Source organism: Lithobates pipiens, unplaced genomic scaffold, assembly GCF_037356315.1.
Source record: "Lithobates pipiens isolate NorthernLeopardFrog02 unplaced genomic scaffold, aLitPip1_a1.2 Scaffold_18, whole genome shotgun sequence".
Taxonomy (NCBI): Eukaryota; Metazoa; Chordata; class Amphibia; order Anura; family Ranidae; genus Lithobates; species Lithobates pipiens.
The window spans coordinates 533784872-533804810 of NW_027507758.1; the positions used below are offsets into that span (position 1 = coordinate 533784872).

The 19939-nt window shown below is 43.3% G+C and overlaps 1 protein-coding gene across 1 annotated transcript; it reads left to right on the forward strand.

Annotated features, from left to right (window-relative positions):
• The first annotated feature begins 3418 nt into the window (after nucleotides 1-3418).
• Nucleotides 3419-13039, forward strand: MYCN (MYCN proto-oncogene, bHLH transcription factor). The gene is made up of 3 exons (XM_077488813.1): nucleotides 3419-3530; nucleotides 4420-5226; nucleotides 11327-13039. The coding sequence occupies exons 2-3, from the start codon at nucleotides 4491-4493 to the stop codon at nucleotides 11941-11943; spliced, it is 1353 nt and encodes a 450-aa protein (XP_077344939.1). The 5' UTR covers nucleotides 3419-3530; nucleotides 4420-4490; the 3' UTR covers nucleotides 11944-13039.
• Nucleotides 13040-19939: the final 6900 nt, after the last annotated feature.

The following is a 19939-nucleotide window of genomic DNA, read 5'->3' on the forward strand; positions in this document are numbered from 1 at the left end:
CGATTCTGCAGACGGAGGAAAATCCTATTTTTCTATCCGTCTGCAGAGCGGATCGGATGAACATGGACAGATGTTCCGTGTTCATCCGCTCCCCCATAGAGGAGAGCGGAGATCTGACAGGGTGGTCCCTGCACAGTGTACAGGGACTGCGCTGTCATCCGCTGGCTTAGCGGGGATAAACAGAGCGATCCCCGCTGAGCAAGCGGATCATCACGGGGTGGATCATTACGGATTCGTCCCGTGTGAAAGGGGCCTTAGATTTAGAGCGATTGTACTTCCAAGTGCACTTGCAGTGCAAAAAATAATGGGTTAAATGCACCCATGTAGCGCCGCTGCCAAGGAGCTTTGCCCATTCATTTCAGTGGGGAGGAGAGGTGTATACGCCGCTCCTTCACCGCCCCAAAGATGCTGTTTGCAGGACATTTTTTAACGTCCTGCCAGCGCAGCACACCAGTGTAAAAGCACTGCAGGGGAGGTGTTTTTCGGGTGCTTTACGGGCGCTATTTTTAGCCCAAAAACGCCTCAGTCTTTAAGGGGTCTTAAGCTCATTGATGCCTGTCTGACGCCCATACTAACACCATACAAACGCTATAGGAGCATTTGTCAAGAAATTTAGTCAAGTTTGAACAAACCCTTAGGGAGACGAAAGCCCCTCAGGTTCACTGTGGTGAGACTACATCTAATATAAGTGCAGTGCTGGGTATCTGGTGCAAAATATTAAACATAATGTTAGGAAGGAGAAAGCCCCCTCAGGTCCTGTATGGTGAGATGTATATCTAATATAAAGCATGAGCAGCTCCAAGCTGTTAGGACAGCAGCCAATTAAGTATTTGGCACCTGCTGTGCAATTTTAAACAATTTAAGAAGAAAGCCCCTCAAGTTTTCTGTGTGGTGAGATACACATTTACGTGCACTATATAGGTTCTGTGCTGGGCACCTGGTACAATGTTTAAGGGTCCATTCACACCAGAACGTGGTTAGGCAAAACGCTGCGGCCGGCGTCAATGTGTTGTTGTGTCAACAACACCCCAAATGCAGTTTGCAAATTGTTTGCCTGCAGTGAATCACATAGTACTACAGTACCATGCAATCCGATTGCAGGCTGCAGCGTGTTTTTAAAAGTAGTGCATGTATGTTTCAGCCCATTCCGGTATGATTTGGCCCTTAAACATAATATTGGGAAGGAGAAAGCCCGTCAGGTTCTGTGTGGTGAGACTATATCTAATATAATTGTAGAATACTGTATCAGTGCAGTGCTGGGCACCTGGTGCAATATTGTGAAGCAGAAAGCCCCCTCGGGTCCTGTGTGCTGAGATGTACATCTAATATAAGCAGTCACAGCTTGAAGCTGGAAGGGCAGCAGACAATGAAGTATTGGGCACCTGGTGCAAAATATGAACCATAATATTGGAAAGGAGATGCTCCTTCAGTTTGTGTGTGAGGTGAGAGAAGTGCAATATATAGGTGCCGTGCTGGGCACCTGGTGCAACATAATATTAGGAAGGAGAAAGCCCCTTATGATGTGTGTGTGTGAGGTGAGACAAGCGCAATAGGCATGCAGTGCTGGGCACCTGGTGCAACATAATGCGTAATATTAGGAAGGAGAAAGCCCTTTATGCTGTGTGTGCGAGGTGAGACAAGTGCAATATATAGGCGCAGTATAATGCATAATATTGGGAAGAAGAAAGCATGTTGTGTGTGTAGTGAGACAAGTGCAATATATAGATGCAGTATAATATTGGGAAGAAGAAAGCATGTTGTGTGTGTGAGGTGAGACACGTGCAATATATAGGTGCAGTATAATGCATAGTATTGGGAAGGAGAAAGCATGTTGTGTGTGTGAGGTGAGACAAGTGCAATATATAGGTGCAGTATAATGCATAATATTGAGAAGGAGAAAGCATGTTGTGTGTGTGAGGTGAGACAAGTGCAATATATAGGTGCAGTATAATGCATAATATTGGGAAGGAGAAAGCATGTTGTGTGTGTCAGGTGAGACAAGTGCAATATATAGGTGCAGTATAATGCATAATATTGAGAAGGAGAAAGCATGTTGTGTGTGTGAGGTGAGACAAGTGCAATATATAGGTGCAGTATAATGCATAATATTGGGAAGGAGAAAGCATGTTGTGTGTGTGAGGTGAGACAAGTGCAACATATAGGTGCAGTATAATGCATAATATTGGGAAGGAGAAAGCATGTTGTGCGTGTGAGGTGAGACAAGTGCAATATATAGGTGCAGTATAATGCATAATATTGGGAAGGAGAAAGCATGTTGTGTGTGTCAGGTGAGACAAGTGCAATATATAGGTGCAGTATAATGCATAATATTGAGAAGGAGAAAGCATGTTGTGTGTGTGAGGTGAGACAAGTGCAATATATAGGTGCAGTATAATGCATAATATTGAGAAGGAGAAAGCATGTTGTGTGTGTGTGAGGTGAGACAAGTGCAATATATAGGTGCAGTATAATGCATAATATTGGGAAGGAGAAAGCATGTTGTGTGTGTCAGGTGAGACAAGTGCAATATATAGGTGCAGTATAATGCATAATATTGAGAAGGAGAAAGCATGTTGTGTGTGTGAGGTGAGACAAGTGCAATATATAGGTGCAGTATAATGCATAATATTGGGAAGGAGAAAGCATGTTGTGTGTGTGAGGTGAGACAAGTGCAACATATAGGTGCAGTATAATGCATAATATTGGGAAGGAGAAAGCATGTTGTGCGTGCGAGGTGAGACAAGTGCAATACATAGGTGCAGTGCTGGGCGCCTGGTGCAACATAATGCATAATAGGAAGGAGAAACCCCCTCAGGCTGTGTGTGGTGAGATATACATGATGCACAGCCTGCAGCTGGGAGCAGGCAGTGCAGTGCTGGGCTGGGCTTGTGGTGTAACATATTACATATACTGTTAGGAAGGAGAAGCCTGTGTGAGATGCACAGCTCTGTGAGGAGCAGTCTGTGTGCAATGAGTGCATTTCTGGTGTAACAATGTATAGAGACAATGATCTCACACACATCTATAGGCTGCCTCTCCCCTCCTCCTGCTCTCAGGCTGTGTGGCCAGCAACACACACACCATGGGCAGCCTGTATAATGGAGCAGCCTCCCATCTGCCTGCCCCCCTCTCCTTTCCTCTCTCTTAGCCCTTTGAAGAGCTACACGGCCGGCTGCCCCTGTGAGCCGGAAACCTATTGGGCGATAAGCAGCAGGCTCACATTTCCCAGTGAAGGAGGAGGAGGGGGGGGTGAGGAGGAGGCAGGAGGCATTTTGGCGCGAAACAAGTTGCACCTCCCAAGTAGGATGGCTGATGAAGCAAAGAGGAGGGGGGAGGAGGTGGGGTGAAATTGGGTCTTGTCTCTTCTCCCTGTCTCTCTCCCTCTCTCTATCCGCCTCCCTTTCTCCCGGGTGTGTCATTTTTTTTTTTTTTTTTACTTAATAATATCCAGCAGCTTGGAAGTGCATGCAGTGACAGTGTGCAGAGCGCAGGGAGAGGAGGGAGTGCTGCACAGCCAGGGACACACACAGGTAAGCAGCCTCTACATTGCCTGGCATTGCTGCACTTGTCTTCCAGCATGCCCTGTCCTTCTCCTGCCAATGCATGCACTTAGTCATTGGTTGGAGACAGTGGTTATCCATAGCAACAGGCGTGCACAGGTCCAGAGGCAGGATGCTGTTGCTAGGGGTTACCACCCTGGCACATCATCGCCTCTACTTGTCACACCTTGTAAGCTGTCAAAAGGGGAGCAGCTATGGGTTGATCTAGCAGATCCCCAACATTAAAGATCTGGGATCATTTTGCAAAACATATATATATATATATATATACACACACAATTTTATTGTTTTTGTAAAAAAAATTTGCATGCATTTTTTTTTTTGTGATTTGTTTTTGTTCCCTTGTAGCGTCTGCTGTCAGGGCTGCCAGCTGGTACACCGTGGGCACAGCTCCACCTAGAACTAGTGTCTTGTCTTTCTAGAGAGTGCATGCCATTATTCTAATCGGGGCAGCGGGGGGGGGGGGCTTGCAAAAGTGATTAACGTCAAGCGATGTGATCTGTCTAAATGACATAACTGAGTGTGTTTGGTACACAGACCTATAGATGCCACCCAGGAGTGGTCTGTACGGCTTTCTTTTTTTTGCATCTTTATCCATTCAGCAGGCACAGAGCAGTGAGATCAGTCTGTGTGGGTGTTGCTAGCGAATGGTGCAGAGCCCTGTTTCCAGGAGCAGAGCCCCCTGTGCATCCTTTTGCTTGCATCCCCCACCCCCTTCCCCCCCCCCCAAAAAAAACAAAAAAACAAAAAAAAAAAAAAAAACTGCATGGACCATTGGCAGTTTCATCTTATTGCTGTTCACCTGGATCTGAGTGTTTGTATCCTAGTCGTGACTGGAGGCTGTCTCTCTCTCTTGCAGATAGTGGCTGGCTGGGTCTTTGGATAAGCCGTCTCTGGTCGTTTTCTTGGTAAGCCAGGAGGAGCTGAAAGATGCCCGGGGTGGTGAGCAAGAACCCCGACCTGGAGTTTGACTCCCTGCAGCCTTGTTTCTACCCAGACGAGGATGACTTTTATCTGTGCGGACCGGACTGTGCTCCCCCAGGAGAAGACATCTGGAAGAAGTTTGAGCTGCTCCCCACTCCTCCTCTCTCCCCTAGTCGAGCTGGGCTGCAGAGTGACCCGTTGTCTCCTGGACAGGGGCCCTTGCTTGAGTATGGCTTACCGGGGGACGGGGATGCCTTGGATTGGGCGTCAGAGTTCTTGCTGCTGCCCCCTGAAGCCGACTTGCTGGGGGGTTCGGGCTGGGGTTTGCCGCAGAGCAACGAGCTGGGTTTGTCCCCTTGCAACCTCAAGTCCATCATCATTCAGGACTGCATGTGGAGTGGCTTTTCCGCCAGGGAGAAGCTGGAGAGGGCTGTCAACGAGAAGCTCGGGAAGGCTACCGGGATTGTAGAATCTGGAACCTCCAATCAGACTGGCACCCCTACCGCCAGCAACCTACTGGTGCAAGGAGAGGATTTGAACAACCCTGCTTCTCACTGCGTGGACCCAGCTGTGGTTTTCCCCTTCCCAGTCAATAAAGGCGAGAGCTGCAGAAATACACAGGCTGCTACACCCATCAGTGCCGTATCCTCCGCCACTGTGCCATCTTCTTTACCCTCCAGGAGCTGCGCCCAGCCATGTCGAAACAGCACCAGTTCTGGAGATGAGAGTCACAGTGAGTCTGGTAAGTAGACCATGTGTGCTACTGGTACTCTGTAGTAGTATGATCATAATGGACAATGGTGTACCTTCATGTATATTGTAGTAATAATAATAATTATATATATATATATATATATATATATATATATAAAAAATCTTCTTCTTTTAAAATAAATATAAGTAAGGTTGTACTATGTTTTGAAAGTTTGTACATATTATATAATAGTGCAACCAGCAGTACAGCAACCTTTAGAAGTCAGTCCAAACTTTGCTTTCTTCTGCATGGACGTGAAGTGTACTTGGCATATCTCTGATTGCCTGCTATGGTTTTCTGCACAGCACCATCCTTAAAATGTTTGGAATAATCCCAGAAGGCCTTTTGGATACTCCAGGGAATATCACCAATCATTGGCATTGCCACTTCTCACACAAGACTTATGTATACATAGGTCCTGCATGGACATGGAGTTCACTTGGCACATCTGATTGCCTGCAATGGGTTTCTGCAAAGCTCTGTGCTTAAAATGTTTGGACTAAGTTCCATTTTAGGTGTTCCACTGAAGGTCACCAACCATTGGCATTGCCCAGGATGTATGTATGCATAGGTCTTTCATAAATATGGAGTGTACTTGGCACATCTTTGCCTACTATGGGTTTCTGCACAGCACCACCCTTAAAATGTTTTGGAATAAGCCCAGAAGCCCTTTTTAGATGTTTCACAGAAGGTCACCAAATGTTGGCATTGTCACTTCTCATTCAGGACCTATCTATCCATAGCTCCTGCATGGACATGGAATGTACTTGACACATCTCTGATTGCTTGCTATGGGTTTCTGCACAGAACCATCTTTCTTTTAAAATGTTTGGAATAAGCCCCAAAGCCCTTTCTAGGTGTCCGACACAAGGTCACAGATGGTTGGCATTGGCACTTCTCATCTAAGCCCTTTGAGTTTGTGGGTGTGTTGAGCAGAGTAAAATAAAATGAGTCACTCTAAGCTTCATCTGTAGAAAGTCTTGATATCAAGTTATTACTTGTAGACAATGCCTAGCTTGTTGTGTCTTTTTATCCCCTGAAATAATGGGTGCTGTAATTTTACAATCGAGGTTTAGTGCGTTTTTGTATTATTTACGTCAATCATTTGTTTTCAACATAATCTCCCTTTGTGCTGCTCTGTGATTAGTTGTAGTTCTTCTGAAGGACCTCGGAGCTGACTCTTCAATCTCTTCCTGACCCTTTGATGGGTTTTGATGCTCTATGAGCTAAAAAATCTCTTCTGCATAGAATCAGGTTTGAATAGTAGGAAGGTATCGCTTGTTTGTTTGGAAGTAAGATGCATTCAGCAGCATATTCAAGGTTAGAAGCAAGATTTACTCAGGTCAAGGGCAGGCAGTGCTCTCTGCAATATTCATTAGCTGTAACAGTAAGCAGCGGACTGAAAAAAAAAAATGTTCGTTTTATTAGAATAGAAGCTCTTGAAAGCGCTGACACGGTAACTCCAGCTCACAAAGTCCTTTTCTCTTTTGACCTCCCTCATACAACAGGCATAGCGCAGGCCACTCAATCAGCCGCCCATTGAGCTGGGAGGCCAGCAGATGGCGGTGTTTTTTTGCTTTTAATTCTGAAAGGGTTCATTGAATTAAGAGAGACCTTTTTAGGCAGCTGAAGCAGCAGACGGGGTTTTCTGTATATCTAAAAGGTAATCCTATCATGTTAGTTACTAGTAACAGATGCCTGGCAACTTAAAGAGCAGCTTCTCAGGCAGAATTACAGCGCCATGTTGCCAGCAAGCCCCTCAGTCTACCCTTTATCCCACTGCCCTACTAATTAGGATATAGCCACTCAAGGCTTTCCTTTCCTCTTTTATTAGACCTCCTCTTTTATATTTGCTTTTTATTTACATTACGTTTTTTTTTTTTTGTTTTGTTTTACAAAGGCAAATAGCTTCTGGTTTGTATTAAATATCCAGCTACCATAATCTTATTCTAATAAAACAGCCTTTCTCATCCAGGGTTCCTCCAAAGGTTGCTAGCGGTTCCTCTGCATTGTACAGTTTCTGCCTCTTAGATAGGTAACCACTGACACCAATGATCTTTTAAGCTATTTATAAGAAGGGGATCCTTCCCACTGACCACGAGTAAGGGGCACTCTTCCCACTGACCAGCAATATAAGGGGGCATTCTTTTTTTCACCACTTTAAAGGGGGTATTCCCCCAATGACCACCAAAGTAAGGGGGCGTGCCTCCCCGAGCCACCAGTGTTTTTTAGTCAGATTGTATGTGCTGTCAGACACTCTTTTTCGAGAAAAGATAGCACTATTATGCTGTCTGATCACTCCTGATCTTTTAATTTCTGTGTAAGGGGGCGTGCCTCCCCTGCGGGCCACCAGTGTCTAGGGGGCGTGCCTCCCCTGCGGGCCACCAGTGTCTAGGGGGCGTGCCTCCCCTGCGGGCCATCAGTGTATAGGGGGCGTGCCCCTCTCGCTGGCCATCAATGGAAGGGGGGCGTGCCCCTCTCGCTGGCCATCAATGGAAGGGGGGCGTGCCCCTCTCGCTGGCCATCAATGGAAAGGGGGCGTGCCCCTCTCGCTGGCCATCAATGGAAAGGGGTGTGTTCCACCCTAATAATTTTGGCTGTAGATCTAGTCTGTATTATCAGAGTTTCCTCAAATTTTGATTTCCGCACGAAAATCAGCTGTTGCTGCAGCCCACTAATGGTGCGAAATTTATACAAAAATTCTTAGATACGTTTTTCAAAAGAAAATTCTTTCGAATTTCGAACCGTGTATGGCCGGCATTAGACTGCTTTCTCTCTGCAGATCTAGGAAGGTAAGCCTGTTAATTGGCCACACTTGGTGATTTCAGTTCTCATTGTAAATCTGCTTTCTGTTGTAAGTTACTATGTTATTGGGACAATAATAAATAAAGCCTTTAGTGACTCTGTATGTGTGAACACTATAGCTTGTGGCCATAGGTAACCTTTTTAAGAATTTTTGTTTGTTTTTTGCATTACACCTTGGGGAAGGGAGAGGTATAGCACCAACAGGAGACTGGTTTTGTTCTTAGTGCACAGCAAATGTACGCAGTTTTGGGGCAGAAGAGCACTAGAACGGTATTCGGGACACTTTTGTAGCCTACTGCCATACAGCAGTGAGGTGCGCAACACCCCACTAATGCCATTGCACAGCGCTGAGGTGCCCAATTATGCTGTTATAAGCAATATCTTCCTGTATTATTCAGTATATAAAAGTGTGTGTGAACTTGCTATTGGGAGGATCTCTGAACATTTAACCTTCCTACCTAATGTAGAGAGGAGGGGCTTCCAGAAGCTCCTGATCCAGAGGGCGTTTTAAGTACATCTTCAGATTTTGGATTCAGCTTGCGCATATTTTCATCGAGAATTACAACTTGAGTCTGACGTGGTGCCGATATGACTACAGAAATCACTAAGATCTTTGGATTTATTAGCTATAATAAACCAATGGTAGTTTGCTACAAATATGATAATGTGTGTTAGTTTTTGATCTATTATGTAGCTATGCTCAGTAGGGTTATGGTTTCCAGATATCCTTCATCTTTCACATCTTGTCATCTGTGTCTCTGGACAATTAATTATGAAATCTCTTCCATACTGTGGATGTTGGAATTGAAGAACACCAAGCTAGAAGCTAGGCTGGACTTTTCTAGTTTTAAGCCTGGCACAGATACTGACTCACAACTGTTGGCAATATATAGCTGGTAATGATCGCAGTTACAGCAAATTGATGTGTAATTAATATGCAGGATGTTAAGTGTATTGAACACTTTTTTTTTTTTTTTTTTCACCGCCATGTTCGATCAGCAAATCAAGTGAATCTGATCCTTTTCAGCAAAACGCAACTTTTATTTTCTTCAATGTGTATGTGTAGATTTGTCTAATCAGTGGAGAATCACAAACCTCATTGACTCCTCAGGATTTTACAAATGTACATGGTTCCTGCTAAATAGGATCTGCTTTCAGAAACGTAGAATAATAAACGATTTAAAAAGAAAAAAAAAATGGCAGTTAGCTAGAATTGGTCGGAATAGAACAAATTGTGGATCAATTTGCCCATGGGTACTTACTGTATTCTTACAGAGTAAATGGGGCTGATTTACTAAAACTGGAGAGTGCAAAATCTGGTGCAGCTGTGCATAGAAACCAATCGGCTTCCAATGTGGTGTGCTCCCTCCCCTTTTTTTTTTATTTTTATTTTTTTTTTCAAAGCTTACTTGAACAAGCTGAAGTTAGAAGCTGATTGGCTACCATGCACAGCTGCACCAGATTTTGCAAGCTCCAGTTTTAGTAAATCAACCCCCATGTTTTGAGTCTAGCAGCGCTTGGCACTCTTTGTTTCTACAAGGTCCACACAGCATAACCACATTAGGGTGTTAGGAGAACTGCAATCCTTTCTTTGAAAACAAACTTACTTTGTTGGTGTCCCCAGGCCTCTAACAGCCTTCCACACATACAGGGATTTAGTCTAAGCTCCTGTGTGTCTCTTTCATGTTTGTTTCTTGACAGCTCCGAGGAAGCACTTCCTTACAACAGCTGTCTTATTGGCTGGAAACCAAATGCCCGGCTTAGAGGGGCCTACAGATCTGACCAGCAGCGCACTGTGTTTTCGGAACAAACCCAGCGATTGTCTCTCCCAGGCAGATGATTTGTACAGTTTTAATGTGCGCTTTTATTTCTCCCCAAGCACAGCAAATCTCCAATTTATGTTATTCACAATGCGTCTAAGAAACTGTACAATTTATGCCATTGTGCTTAATCTAATCAATTTAGGAGAGGTTGTGACTAGTTATGAGTCAATTCATCCACGAATTGGGTAAAGCTGGGTAATACTTTCCACAATTTGCAGCTTTTTAGCTCCGGTAGACCTATAAAAACTATAGGCATCAAATTATTTATTTTTTCTCTGGGAAAGGTTTTGAGGGCAGGTGCCTATTGTTCCATAGAAATTTTAAGCAGAAAGCCAACATCTTCTGTCAGGGGTGCACCTTTAATATGAGGGTTCTTTAAAAAGGTTCTGCACTTTTTTAAACTATTAAATATAAAAAAGTGCAGAAACGTTTTGAAGACCCCTTTAGTAGTTATTTCCTACTTTATGATTTGTGTGTGTGTGTGTGTGTGTACACATTCAGTTTGCAGATTGGATCAATCTCGCTGGTGCTTTAGATCTCTTGAAAGTTTGTATTGAAATCTTTTAATCTGCCTCTGTGCCATTGGTATTTTTACGTCAACCAAGAAAGTGTTTTTTTTCCTTTTTTTCCATGCATTCTTCATGATGGAGGGGTAGACATTAATGTCTGTAGCTTTTAGTAGCCAGACGGAGTAATATAGGAATAGAGCATGGGCTTCAGTTGACTGAAAAGATTCAGCAAAGTTAAGCCGGCCATAGACGGTCGATTCATCAGTTGATTTGGGTACAACCAGCATGTCAGATTTTTCATTTATTGCCAGTGGCTATAGCTGCTAGCGGTAATTGCTGTGTGTTCTCCCTGTTGGGACAACCCATGGTGGCAGGAAAGAAAATCGCACTATCTATTGCCAGCTTTAGTCAACCGTCATAGGTCTCAGTCCCTGTCAATGGAGATCAGCTTGCCAGCTTTTGTGTCAAAATATGGCCATTGGAATCTCCCAGAGATAAAAAAAACAGTGATTTAAAGTGGTTTCGCGCTAATACTAAAATCTATAAATCTACTGATATCCACAATCTCTCGCTCATTCCTGACACCCCTTTCCTCCAACCTGGAGGGACCTTCACGTGCCTTCACAGACCCAAGAATGTTGCCTCATTCACAGGTCTAGGCTCGGTCCCTCTCCAAGAAGGCTATACAATTCTTGATATACTTGAGCTACTTGTGAAACGTTACCGGTTTCAACAAATCCTATTGACATTCTGTTAAATTTGATGTATTCTATGTTTTGCAGCTTAACTACTGTTTATACAGTCTTACAAAAAATGTGATTATATCATCTCTATGCTTATACTTTAAAAAACCTTTAATACAATTCTTGAGAATGAGAAGTCTTAATGAATTAATCTATAGGAAACCTAATGTGTGTTTTTTTTTTTTTTTTTTTGTTTTTTTTTTTAAAGATGATGACGATGAAGAAGAAGATGACGAGGATGAGGAGGATGAAGAAGAGGAAGAAATAGATGTTGTGACAGTGGAGAAAAGGCGATCCTCTTCTAACAGAGCAGTTACCTCCCCAACGATTTTACGCTCAAAAAACATCAACCCCACCTCGACAAAGAACCTGCCTACTGAACTCATTCTTAAGAGGTGCGCTCCAGTCCATCAACAACACAACTATGCCGCACCCTCCCCATACATGGAGACAGAAGAGGTAGCTCCTCCTCAGAAAAAGCAGAAAAGTGAGGCTGCTCGGCCTGTAAAGAATGTGGTACAACCAAAGTCTAAAAGCTCCAGCCCTCGCAATTACGACTCTGAAGACAGCGAACGGAGGCGCAACCACAATATTCTTGAACGCCAGCGCCGCAATGACCTGAGGTCGAGTTTCCTAACCTTAAGGGACCATGTACCAGAACTTATTAAAAATGACAAAGCCGCAAAAGTTGTTATCTTGAAAAAAGCCACTGAATATGTTCATTCCCTTCAGGATGAAGAAGAAAAATTATTACTGGAGAAAGAAAAATTGCAGCTTAGACAGCAACAGTTGGTTAAGAAGATTGAAAACTCCCGGACTTGCTAAACGTTCTGTTTTTTTTTCTGTTTTTTGTTTTTGTTTTGTTTTCCCTCCTATTCTGAACTGTCACTGCCACTTTGCACAATTTTTGATTCTTTAAAAGGAAAAAAAAAAAAAAAACAGATTTAAGCATTTTTGACGTTACGAATGTTGGCTTAATTTCAAATCCAGTTCACTCTACAGATGAAATACAATTTTTTTTGTATTAGATGTTATTTTGATTTGTGGTTCTGAAACAACTGGATGATATCTTTTGAGGAGTTAAGTAGACTGCCAAATAATTTACTGTTGTGTTATCTCTGTTTTTGGATATATATTGTTTTTGTTACTTATGTACTTTTTAGATGTTTTCATGTGTGTTTGTTATTAATTTTTTTTTTTTTTTTTTTTTTTTTGAGCTGCTGAATTTTTTTTTTTTTTTTTTTTTTGTAATAGCCTCAGTTTTTATTTTTATTACTTTTTTTACTTTGTTTTAATTTCCTTTTTTATGGTGCTCATTTTGTAACAGATGTTACTGTTCTGGGGTTAGCACTTGTACCTCTGGAGGAATTTCTGTATATACCATTAATACTCCTTTTTTTTGCCTTTTTGTACAATTTACTTGGGCTACGCTTGATGGCTCTCACTACCAATATGCGACTGGAAGTTCAGACCTAAGTACTGTAACACCTCAATGTTTGAGGAGCATGTTTTTTTGTATACAAATATATTGTTTAATCTCTTGTTATGTACTGGACTAATTCTTACACTGCCTGTATACTTTAGTATAATGCTGATACATAACTAAATTTGATACTTATATTTTCGTATGAAAATGAGTTGTGAAAGTTTTGAGTAGATATTACTTTATCACCTTTTGAACAAAGAACTTTTTGTAAAGAAAGTTATATATGCCTTGTTTTCTTAGCCTGTTTGTCTCTTTTTCCTGTTTTTAATTGTATTTGTTCATGTTTGGCACATAGAACCAGAGGATTTTGGAGTTCTGTATTATTTTTTTTGTTTTGTTTTTTTTGTTTGTTTTTTTTAACCATTCTTTTTCAACCAATGTACATTTTTAGTGCTTCTTCTTCTAGCACTTTGAAATACCTCATGTTTATGAAAATAAATAGTGAAAAAACATAATGCCTGGGATTTCTTTATGGTTTTAAGGAGTTAAAGTGGTTGTAAACCCTCCCCCACAACTTTGTCCCATGTAAATCAGCACAAAAAACCCTAATGAACACTGCTTGTAGATATCTCCTTACTTGCTTAGTATTGTTGTAATCCTTTTTGTTCTTTAGAATGAAGTCACTGAGCATGCCCAGATCTCCCCTGATTTACGGCACACTCTCTATGTCTTATCTATCTGTTATCAGGACTTCCCACTGCATGCCACTGAACTCCCAGGAGACTTAAGAATCATTCAGAGCTTCCTCGTACACCCCATGTAACCATGTGACATAACGTACAATGTAAACCTGGCCATTACTGCAGTCTTATCAGCTGAAGCTGATAAGACTGACAAAGGGAAACATTAGACATCGGCACAAGTAAATACTATGAAATAAACAAGTCAGCTATGAACAGGGAAGCAGGGTTGCCATAGAAACATTGGATTGAGAAGGAGGCTTGGTTAACAGTACAGGAAGTGCTCAATGTAAGGGCGGAAATACACTCTACTGTGGACTCAGAAAACAATACTTAAGATGGTGCTGCCTAACCCCTGGAAACAAGTGTTGTTTTTTTTTTTTTTTTTTTTTTTTAAAGTTTCTTTAAACAGTAAGTAATATGCGATTTGGGCTGGATTACAGTGTCTATAGTCTGATAATTACTTATTATAATGGACTAAATGAAGAGAAGCATCAGAGTGGAAGAGTTTAATTCCTCTTTAAATGTCTCTTACAGCAAGCTCAGGAGAGAAATATTGCATACAGAAAGGTCTAAAGAACGTCCTTTTTATGTTAAAGTGGGCATTAAGTGTAAAATACTTACCCTAGTTCAGGGCTGCCGGCACATAAGCCACTTCCAGGTGCCTGCACACAAGGTCTATTTTTTTTTTTTTTTTTTTTTCTTTTAAGTGCTCCACATGTCCAAAATGCAGAGGGCTCAGATATGTAGTTATTTCTGGACTGATTTGTGAAGAGCCCAGTCCAACACCCCCTGAGCCTTGCTATTGTAATGTGCAGCCTCACTTGCCAAAAGTATAGCTTAGAACAGGGCTCAACAAATCCCAGGTTGCCATGGCACCTAGAAATTGTGTCCTGGTACCTGGACTTTTGTTAGCTGTCTGTTTCCACCTCCTACTTGGTGACAGTGCTATAGCTTAAAGCGGGGTTCCACCCTAAAGTGGAACTTCCGCTGATCGGAACCCTCACCCCTCCCGCCCTCCGGTGTCATAATTGGCACCTTTCAGGGAGGAGGGAGGTGCAGATACCTGTCAAAGACAGGTATTTACACCCACTTCCGGGCATAGACTCCTGTGGGAGTCTATGCCTCTTCCTGTCCTGCCGCGCTGTCTGCTGGGACACACACGGGTCCCAGAGACAGCGCGGACAATTCCTATTGTGCTGCGTGACTGGGGCATGCGCAGTAGGGAACCGGGAAGTGAAGCCGATTCGCTTCACTTCCTGATTCCCTCACCTAGAATGGTGGCGGCAGCAGCCGAGAGCCGAGCGATCGATCGGCTGTCGGCATCGCTGGACCCCGGGACAGGTGAGTGTCCATTTATTAAAAGTCAGCAGCTGTAGTATTTATAGCTGCTGGCTTTTAATATTTTTTTTTCCCCAGTACAGTCCCGCTTTAAAGGGGTTGTAAAGGTAAATGTTTTTTCACCTTAATGCATTATATGCATTAAGGTGAAAAAATATCTGACGCTGCCTGTGCCCCCAGCCCCCCCCGTTTTACTTACCTCACCCCCTCGAAAATCCCGCGATCGCCCCCGCCGTCCTTTTCACCATTCAGCCTGGCCACTCATTGGCTGGAGTGGATGGATGGAAAGCAGCGCAGCCATTGGCTCAATCACATTCACTGACGCGGATCGCCGGGGGGTAGGGCCGTGTGATACAGCGAGCGGCTATAGCCGCCGGCTGTATCACGGGAGCGCACCCGCAGGTGCTTCTCACCATGCGAGGGAGCTCGCATGAACGTGAGAAGTACCTGCGGGAAGAAGCAGAGACAGCTGCCAAGGGACCCCAGAATAGCAGGTTTGGGGCCACTCTGTGCAAAACGAGCTGCACAGTGGAGGTAAGTATAACATGTTTGTTATTTAAAAAAAAATAATTCACTTTACAATCCCCTTTAAAGATGTCTACTGCAAGGTCATCCAGTTCTGGGTAGGGCATCCAGTGACATCCTCTAAGAACCCCACCCCACAGGGCATTCATCATACACGCTCTGTGATGGCTGTGTCCTTCAGACGCAGCTGATCGCAGATCGAGGTAAAGGGCCAATCACAGTGGCCCTTTACCATTTGATTAGCTATGTCCATTCACATATGGTCACATGTAAACAAATATGACCTGGGCAAAGTATGTGCGCCACTCAGGCTCAATAGGGAGAGGGATATGTAGACAATGCATCCGCAGCTGCTTCTAGAGTGTTGACAGGGAATGGAGCCCGTCCTGGCTCCTGCAAAGGTTCAAGGAAGGAAAGGGTGACCCTCTGGAAGTCGCACATCTATGGTGTCCTGCTACAATTTATGGAGTGACAACCTCAGCCTGTACTCCTCAGTCCTTACTAAACTCCGGGGGGGGGGGGGGGGCGGAGTAAAACACGTTGGTGGTGTGGCCTGGTCGGAGTCCAGGCTGAGGTTGCCACTCCATTCATCGCAGCAGGACACCATAGATGTGCGAAGGGGGTCGCCCTTTCCTTCCTTGAACACATGTAAACAAATGCTGGATATCAGCATTTACTTTCTTTGCTGCTATCGCAGCATGGGGAAAGGAAAGTCAATAACTGGCTATTCTGTGACAGGGGACATTTACACTGATAATCAGGGCAGCCCCATTAGTGCCAATCAGTGTCCATGAGTGCAGCTTATCAGTGAAGCCTCCTCACCGCACATCAGTGAAGAAGAAAAATCACTGATCTGCAAAACCATATAACCAAAATTAAGAAAATAGTTTTGTTTTTTCCCACAATTTTCAGTTTGTTTATTTAGCAAAAAAACAAAAAATAAAAAAAAACTGTGGTGATTAAACACCACCAAAAGAAAGCTCTATTTGTGTGGAAAACAAATGCTACAAATTTCATATGGGTACAGTGCAATTGTCATTCAAAGTGTGACTGCTGAAAATTGACCTGGGCAGGAGGAGGGTCAAAGTGCCCAGTAGTAGGTAGTAGATTCAAAGCATACTTGTCAAGCCCTGGCCTAAAAAGGTGGTCGAGGAAACTCCAGGCAGGCAGATAAATACACTGTTTACGTAGGTTTTTTTAGTAACCTATCTTAACTTTTTTTTTTTTAACCACGGAGGAACCATTGAAATAGTGTTTAGGGGTTGTGGATTCACTGCTAATAATTTCCCTATCTACAGCTCAGGATGCATTGAGTGACCATTAGGTTGTAGATAGAGATGGGCCGAACACCCCCCGATTTGGTTCACACCAGTACATGCGAACAGGCAAAAAATTTGTGTGAAGGTGTGAACCCCATTAAAGTCTATGGAACACGAACATGAAAAATCAAAAGTGCTAATTTTAAAGTCTTATGTGCAATTTATTGTTTGGGAACCTGGGTACTGCCCCAGGGGCATGTGAAAATGCAAGAAAAAGTTTTTAAAATGACTTTTTTTCAGGAGCAGTGATTTTAATAATTCTTAAAGTGAAACAATAAAAATTTAAATATTCCTTTAAATATCGTGTCTGGGGGGGGTTCCCTTAGTCTGCCTGTAAAGTGGCACAAATGTGTGATGTGTTTACAGTGCCACAGCAAGATGACATTTCTAAAGGAAACCATGTCTTTTAACCGCTTGCCGACCGTCTCATGCCGATATACGTCGGCAGAAGGGCTCGTACAGGCAGAATCCCATATCTGTACGTTGCCCTTTAAGAGGCGGCCAACTCCGTGGGTCGGGCAACGGGTCCTGCAGACTCGATCGCCGCGGGGATACCCACGATCACCTCACGGGGAGAAAGGATGGGGAGATGCTAATGTAAACAAACATCTCCCCGTTCTGCCTAGTGACAGTGTCACTGATCTCTGCTCCCTGTTATCAGTGATGTGTCACATGTAGCCACACCCCAAGACACATTTAACCCCTACCCTGTCCCCTAGTGGTTAACCCCTTCACTGCCAGTGTCATTTACACAGGAATCAGTGCATTTGTATAGCACTGATTGCTGTATAAATGACAATGGTCCCAAAAATGTCCGATGTGTCTGCCATAATTACTAGAAATTATTTTTTTATAAAATGAATAAAAATGCCATAAAACTATCTCCTATTTTGTAAATGCTATAACTTTTGCAAAAAAACAATGAAACGCTTATTGCAAATGTTTTTTTTATTTTTTTTTATTTTACCAAAAATATGTAGAAGAATACATATGGGCCTAAACTGAGGAAAAACATTTTTTTTATATATTTTTTGGGGATATCTATTACAGCAAAATGTAAAAAATAATGCTTTTTTTTTTTCAAAATTGTTACTCTTTTTTTGCTTATAGCGCAAAAAATAAAAACTGCAGGGACGATCAAATACCACCAAAAAAAGCTCTACTTGTGGACGTCAATTTTGTTTGGGAGCCATGTCGCACGACCGCGCAATTGTCAGTTAAAGCGACGCAGTGTCGAATAGCAAAAAGTTCTCTGTTGGGGAAGGGGGTAAATTCTTCAAGGGCTGAAATGGTTAAACTTGTTTGCGGCTGTATAGATAAAAATCAAGGAAAAAATTGGCATGGGTTTCCTCCCCCCAGTACATACCAGGCCCTTCGGCGGGTCTGGTATGGATTTTAAGGGAAACTCACTGCCAAAATAATAAGAAAAAACAGTGTGCCCCCCCCCCCCCCCCCCAAAATCCATACCAGGCCCTTTGGGTCTGGTATGGATTTTAAGGGGAACTCCACACCAAAATGAAAAAAAAAACAGTGGTGCCCCCCCAAAATCTATACCAAACCCTTATCTGAGCAAGCAGCCTGGAGGACAGGATTGGGGGGAGGGGGTGAGCCCTCAACATGGGGACAAGGGCCTACTCCTCACAACCCACAAACTCCCCATAATATTCGCTATTTGGGTGAACACCTGATCTTCGGGCCAATCCCTTGTTGTAGACATAAAAGAATAAGGAATGTATTGTGCTTAGTGTATTTAAAATCTCAGGACTGCTCTATATGACAAAATGGTTTCAGTAATAATTAAATAATGCAGAGAGTGAAAATTGTGTTCCCTGGTCAGTGAAATGCTTCATTTGATTGGCAGAAGAGAATGGCCCTCTTTGGTCATTGGCAGAACAACCTCTTTACATTGTTGCTTTTTAGGAAAAGGGTACCGCTGGTGGTCATTGGGAAGAATGCTGCTTGTTTTGGTATTCATCAATGGAGTTAATGCCCCTCTTTCAAATAGTTGAAAAGATTGTTGGTGTTGATGGTTATTTAGTTGAGAGGCAGAATTTGGCCATCAAAGACCCAGGCGGTCTGATATTAATTTAAGCAACCAAAAAACACAGTAGGGCTTATTTTTGGGGGTAGGGGTTGCATGCCAGGAATCCACAGTGTGAACAAAGTAAAAGTGCCTGTAAAATGCTGGAATCCTCTCTTACAGGATTGTGGAGGGTGTGTGTTTCTGTAGTAAAATTGTGCAAGTACAGGCATACTCCACTTTTAAGTACACAATGGGGTTTATTTACTAAAGCTGGAAAGTGCAAAATCAGGCTCACTTCTGCATAGAAACCAATGAGCTTCCAGGTTTTATTACCAAAGCTTAATTGAACAAGCCAAGGTTAGAAGCTCATTGGTTTCTATGCAGAAGTGAGCCTGATTTTGCACTTTCCAGCTTTAGTAAATACACCCCAGAGCTGAGCGCATGCAGAGGGAGGGGGGCCAAGATCCCCTGCTGACAGCCAGGAGAAGAGATCAGCTAAACGCCGCTGTACTGAGGGTATGTGATACGATTGTATTGCAGAGGCACACACCTTTTAAATTGTGTACTATTATAGGACAGCGGATTCTACCTTTTTCAAACTACTTTTAACTAGGGCTTATATTGCAGCCCTTCCCGAAAATCTAGGTAGGTCTTATTATCGGGGTATGTCTTATTTTTGGGGGAACACGGTAGTGTTTCTGTAGGAACCCTAATATTCCACAATAACCCTGCTTGAGAATGGCTGACCTATATGTTTACTGGTTTTACCTGCCACATGATTTGTAATAAATGTATACATGTATGCCTGGCTGTACAGCCCGGCAGGTGATATTATACCTTAAGGCCCCTTTCACACTACCGATCCGTTCAGGTCCGCCTGAGACAGGCAGACCTGAACGGATGCTCCATAGAGCTCTATGGAGCGTCGGATGTCAGCGGTGACATGTCCGCTGACATCCGACCCTCTCCGATCCGAAAAAGTGTGACGGAGGAAAAAGCTATTCGGATCGGATCGGGTGACGACGGACACTGCTGTCCATCATCACCCAATCTCCCATAGGGGAGAGCGGCGCTGTGACAGGTCCATGCCTGCGCAGTGTGCAGAGACGGACCTGTCATCTTCCTGCTCAGCGGAGATCGCTCCGGCTATCCCCGCTGAGCAAGCGGATATCCACGGGGCGGATCAGCACTGATCTGCCCCGTGTGAAAGGACCCTTATGCCTCCTTCCTGCTTACTGGACAATGAATCTTCAATCAAGGATGCCCAATAAGCAGACAGCTAGGAAGCAGTAAAGTTCAAGCAGGAAATAGTGCAGTGCATCACAGGACTGGCTGAATAGCATTAAAGTGATTGTAAAGCAATTGTGCGGTCATGCGGCACTGTACACAAATAAAAATGTCCTTTTTTCCCCCCACAAATAGAGCTTTCTTTTGGTGGTATTTAATC